This window comes from Diadema antillarum, unplaced genomic scaffold (genome assembly GCF_040938485.1).
Source record: "Diadema antillarum isolate AM-2024a unplaced genomic scaffold, OU_Dant_1.0 seq00000134_RagTag, whole genome shotgun sequence".
In the NCBI taxonomy this organism is placed as follows: Eukaryota; Metazoa; Echinodermata; class Echinoidea; order Diadematoida; family Diadematidae; genus Diadema; species Diadema antillarum.
In genome coordinates this window covers 246,758-252,757 of record NW_027271211.1, presented here as the reverse complement: position 1 = coordinate 252,757, position 6,000 = coordinate 246,758, and the positions used below count along the sequence as shown (strand labels likewise).

General features: G+C 39.5%; 1 protein-coding gene across 1 annotated transcript in view; it reads left to right on the top strand.

Moving 5' to 3' along the window:
• The first annotated feature begins 481 nt into the window (after positions 1–481).
• LOC139727501 (uncharacterized) overlaps positions 482–6,000 on the top strand; it is a 43,163-nt gene continuing 37,644 nt past the window's right edge. Inside the window, exons 1-6 of the mRNA XM_071638475.1 lie at positions 482–513; positions 864–1,045; positions 1,892–1,987; positions 3,728–3,915; positions 4,865–5,024; positions 5,387–5,477. Coding sequence (XP_071494576.1) covers positions 924–1,045; positions 1,892–1,987; positions 3,728–3,915; positions 4,865–5,024; positions 5,387–5,477 — 657 coding nt within the window. The 5' untranslated portion in view covers positions 482–513; positions 864–923. The remainder of the gene's footprint in view (positions 514–863; positions 1,046–1,891; positions 1,988–3,727; positions 3,916–4,864; positions 5,025–5,386; positions 5,478–6,000) is intronic.

Sequence of the window (6,000 nt, the reverse complement as noted above, 5' to 3'; positions counted from 1 at the left end):
GGGTACTCGCTAAAAAATGTTAAGAAAATAAGAGGCTCCCTCTCCGCAGTGCTCACGAGGCGTGAGGCCTCCTCTTCACTTCTTATCCATCTCACATCTGATAGTCTAGCCAAATATTGAAATAATGGTCGCAAGTTTGCGCTGTGATTTTTTGTTACACACGCATATCCACTCTCCATGACCATACCATGATGATGAGAAGAAGAAGAAGAAAAAAAATATTCCAATATTTGTTTTGATTGAAACTCGATCTTTGTCAAAACTAATAATTTATCTAACGTTAGAATTTTTTCTTGAACTTCTCACTGGTAGTCCGTAGTGTAGCATAGAGTGGACATGTGTGTGTAACAAAAAATCACAGTGCGAACTTGCGACAATTTATAGAAAAGAGTCTGGGGCCCTAACACAGATGTGACATGGATGAGAAGTGAAGAGGAGGCCTCATGAGCAGTGCGGGGAGGAGCCCCAGCAGAGGTGGTCATGAGGGAGAGATCGCACCAGCGACCCCAACACGTACGTATTGGTTAATTGAACAGCACCCTCTAGGGTTTAGAGGGAGAGAGTGCCTTGTAAGACGAAACCCCCCCCCCCCCCCATGAGCAGATTTCCTGGACTGAATTCAGCACTCCACTAGCCTAATAATGCTGTCATTCAGCATTGAGAGAGAGAGAGTATAAACTATTCGCCTATTTAGTTTTATGCAATGCCAATGGCTGATTAATGTCAATGTTCTTTTCCCGCTTTTTTTTTTTTTTTTTTTTTTTTGGTGTGTGTGCACATGTGGACAAGTTGTGGTATCCTACTTGCTCTTTCTTGGGTTTTTCAGAAGCGAGAGGGACTTATTTGGCCATCTTTGTCCGCAGGCATTTTGACTGGGACTCACAAAGTTGTATTGGTATCTGACTAGCCAAAGCCATTGAAGGATGACGGACAAAAGAAGTGAGGTCGCCGCAGCTCTCCACCAGTGGGCCAGCAAGGAGATGCACTGTCTACCCCAGGGAAAGTTTGTCAATGTCGCCATGCCGACGGCAGGAGACTTGGAAGAGTAAGTGAACAAATGGATTGCTCAGATTCATGTTGAATCTATGCTTAATGTTGTGAATTTTTCACTCTCAGTTTTCTACAATTTACGGTGTGATCGGTAAATTTGACCATGTCGTGACGTTTTTCTTCAGTGTAAATGGTCATTCTGGTACCGTATATTCATTGTAAATCGTGAAAGAAGACGTGTAACATGGACTGTGCATCCCAAAGGCAGCAATATTATATTCACAAACTGTTGATACATATTCAAGAAAACAATAGTTAATCAGAAATTGTATGAGATGAGTAAAGAGTGTGATTGAGTGATTTCACAGTTAGGGGACAATGTAATCTCATTTGATTACTTGTAGTCACACTAAGGATTAACCATATATGATAAACAAGTTACTACTTCATTCAAAAATGAAAACTTTCTAAATTACCTGGGGCATTGATTCATTTCAAAGTTCACAGTCTTGTTTTATGTTTCATTGATGCACTGAATATCACAAGCCAATTTCCCTAGATGTAAGCCATACATGTAAATGGGCTGCTTGTATGATTACTGTATTAGCCTTTGAGTCTTTGACTATTAAAGCATTGATCTCCTATGAGGACGGACTGATTTTGCGACAACATGCATTTCCCATAGACACAAGCCCAAGTATTCTTGGGACTCATCTTCAACGGGTTAATACTACCTTGATAGAAGTAGCAGTGTGCATCACTGCTCAGACATGGGATGTCTTCAGGTGTGTGTGTGTGTGTGTGGGCATTAGTGTAAAGTCGAGATCATGGTCCCTCATACCCTCTGCGGCGAGATGATCAATTCATGATTTTTCTTTTTTACCGTTTGTTTGTATTGTAGCATATGTCGAGGTAACTTGCTTCCTATTTGGCAGTATGTTCTGGAGCATGTCTACTCCACGCAGATGGTGCACAAGGTCAAAGGGAACTTGGCAATGTATCCTTTCAGTTATGATTATATTAAGCAAATAATCAACGTTGGTAAAGGTGATGAGACAAACTATCACTTCCGAGGTGATCTGGATGTATCTTTCCGAAGCGCAGCTGAGGAAAGATAGCGTTCACATTCAGATCGCCGAGGAAGTGATAGTTTGTCTCATTGCCTGAAACTAAAAGTTGATTATTTGCTTTATATTCCATATCTAGGGTCCTAGATATTCCCATTTTATTCCACATCTGAAACCGTTTTAGCTGTCTTAGGGTATCCTCAGGGCTTAGGCTACATAGTTTACTTTAGACGTAGGCCTATGCGCGTAGATGACAAAACAACGAATTTGCTCCGCGCCCCGCACGTGGCACCGAAATGAAAGTGTGTTGCACTGTGGTCTATCACTTGACCCAGGTCAAATGATAGACCACAGTGCAACGCACTTTTATTTCACGCGTACCGGTACTCAAAATTTTAAGTTATATCACGCGTTAGGACTGTGTGGACTAAGAGATCAGCAAAACAAAATGACTGTCATCATAGAGTTTATAAATAATCATAGAGTTTAATGAACTTTTCTTCTTAGATGATGTGATGGGCAAAACTACGCTTTATCACATGATCAGCTCTTGACCAATCCTATAGCAAGATTCTTAGTATGTGGAATATAATATTAACTACTGTACCTCCTGGCAGAATCATATGAGATAGGATACTGTAAAACCAGAAATGTTTGTGCGCATGAAATTTTCTTTGTGCAGTTTGCTAGAAGTCAAGATGTGCACAAGTAAAGTGCACACTAAAGTTCTTTTTTTTTGTACACAATGTTTTGAATGCCAGTGGCAATTCGTGAATGTTTCATGCCACAAAAAATAAAAAGAAAAAAGAAAGGCCTTTGGATCCTAGTCACAATTTAAAAAGTTGTAGGTTTTACAGTATGCAGTGGCTCCGTATGTATTTCTGCCTAACATCAGTGTTTGAGAGAAATGTAGTGTATAAAGTATCTTATGTTGGCATTCACCCTCGGCATTCATTCTTGTTTGAAAATCAGTCACATGATCTACAGTGTTTACTTTTTCATGTTTTTTTTTTCCTCTCAAGTGCATTTACAGGGCTTGTCTGTATCCACTTCAATTTCAAATAATGCCATTCTCCCATTCGCTCATTTAAGCTATGATTTGCTATTTTTCATACTTTACCTGGTTCATGAAATAGTTCCTCTACTGTCCAGTGGGAATAGGCTTTCTCCATCTAGATTGTGAAAGTTGATCCGAAGTGAGAACAAGGCAAGTAACAGATGTCTAATCTGTTTCTTTCATCTCAAACTTCAGTTTATCCATTACCGGTATATTGATATTTTTACCCCCATTTTCTTTTTCAATCTGCATTTCACTCATCTGACATGTACCGGTACTGTATCATGCTTTGAATTTTCCAATGGTGGTTTCCACTGAGTCCTACGTGTACATCATGTACCAGGTATGTGTTGTTACTTTTGAGTGCCCAGTATAGTTACAAATCAAAATGAGAAAGCAGTATGGTTATTTAACTCGCAGAGATGCTAGCTAGTTTTGTCACAATGTAAGTAGAAGTACATTGTTCATGTCATGTTTGTATATAATTCCTGCCTGTATCCTGGCATTCAGGTTTGAAGATCATTCTGGTTGTGCAAGATTAAGTCCTGCATCATGAGTTTTAAACTGACCCAAACAAATCATGTGACAGCTCCTTGACCAATGAGCTTGACAGGAAGGGTCATTTGGCCAAGAGTACCAGCTACAAGGTGAAGTATCAGGGAGACGCTAAGTTTTCAGCGGAGAGAGAGGATCTGATCAGGAAGCGGAGGGAACTGAAAACCAAAGTGGCAGGGGTCAAGTCAGACGTTCGTCAGTTGGATCATTTCATTGAAGGTCTACAGAGGGAGCTCTTGTCTGCAGGTATCAGTGCCATATAAAAAGAGAGTCTGGCTAACTCGCTTTTCGGCTCATGAGTTTTGAAGCCTGTGTTTGGTCAAAACTGGTCCTGTGACCTTCGTGGAGCCATGTCGTTTCCAAAGTGCGCTCATACGCAGTGCTCATTGGTAACTACACCTTATTTGCCTTTGTCATATTTGTTACGTCTGAGCGTACACGCTAACTCTAACATGCGCGATAATGACATGGCGTCCAAATCAGTAGTTGTCCAGACTCTCTTTATAAACAGCACTGCAGGTATGCCATTGAGAATGCATCAAATGATTATTGGTATTGAAAAAATTAATATTGTGCACCTTGGTGCACATGTGACATGATGCTTGGTGCACATGTGACATGTGACATAAGAGAATTTGTCAAGAATTCCCTTTGAATTGGAATATGTTCAAATAGCATGCTTCTCAGAAAATTTGTTATCCTCAGTCATAAACTGTCCTGTCCTGAAACTATTGAATGGAGGAAAAAAATTGCGTGGTTGGTTTTATATACATAAAAAGCTCTGTGTGTGTGTGTGTGTGTGTGTGTGTGTGTGTGTAGAATGATCACATTGCAAAGAGTGCTACTCAGTGCCAGTGCTAACTGAACTCCAAACTCTTTGATTACAGGACCAATCAAATACTCCTTTTCATCAGATTGTAACATCATGCCACTGCTCAATTTTGAAAAGAAAAAAAGGAAAAAAGCTGTAGGTTTTAAACTTTCCCGTAAGCTAAAGGTATGTCATACAGACAAGGTGATGTAAACACACAAAGTACAGCAACCTTGATGAATGGAACCAACTTTATCAAGGTCATTGTCATTGAAATAAATCAAATTGTCTTGTGCTTTATTGACATGAAGGATGGTACATCATCATGTCTGTAGGAATGTTATGTACCATGTAGTAATTCATGTGACCAAATTCTTATAACAGAGAAACAGTGCCAAACAAGTCAGGACCAGCTGTCTAACATTCACCAGAAGAGGGCACTGCTGTCCCAGTACTCCAAAAACTGCAAAGCAGATGCGGCTCGCTACAAGGAATACCAAAGTCGACTAGAGGGCAAACTCCAGCAACTGCAGTCTGTTGGGAAGTAAGTTAAGACACTTGTAAGCAAATACATGTAGTGCAAATGTTGAAGATTTTGCAGTTTGAAAAAAAATGCTGATTTCATGCTCAACTGAACTATTGCAAAGCTCACAATATATCTTTGAAGATATCCTTCTTAAAAGAAAAAAATACAAAATCTATGTCAAGAGAATAAATGATGACATCAGTACAAACATAATTTTTCATCCATGTGCTAAATATTTTGAGTTGTCAGTAGGGATGCATTTTGGTCAACATGAACTTCAGGAGCCACAGTCTACCTGTTTTTGTTTTGTTATTTTTTTATTCTTCAAGTAAGATTTATATTTCGTACATTCATACCTTCATCACCTGTATCATGTTCAGGAAATCTCAGTCCAACACAAGGTATTTCAGCAGACAAGGGGCCAGACATGGGGAAAGAACGGAATCACCCATTCTTGAGACAGCTTGTACGGTAAGATTCCTCATGATTTTGGTACTGTATCCTTTACACCGCAAGCAAATGTGGTAAAATGCTTGCTGTGAATCAAGAGCTATACTAGGATGCAGGGCTTTTGTTGTATTTTGTGTTTCACATACACCTGTACATAAACATGTGCATTGTAAAAGTCACTTTGCTCATATAATTACATTGGTGATGTATATAATTATATTGTGAGCATGTAAAAACTGGGTTGCAAACTTCGTGCATCTCTATTCACCCTGTTGTGGTCAGTATTTAGACTTACCACCATGACTTATAAAGTTGTATTTGTCAGTCTGCAAGGCTTTGTGGCTGTTTTAGCAAAACCCTGTTAATCTTCCTTTCCGTCAAGCACAGCAGATAGAGTTCAGGTTACATTACAATTTGTTTCGCTCAATATTTGTTAATGTTACATTGACAAACCAGGCCGAAAAGTTGGCCTGTGCTGATTGAAGAATCAGATAGCTTGAATGTTTGTTTCTAGCTGGTCTCTAAAGAAATCAAAATGACAGTA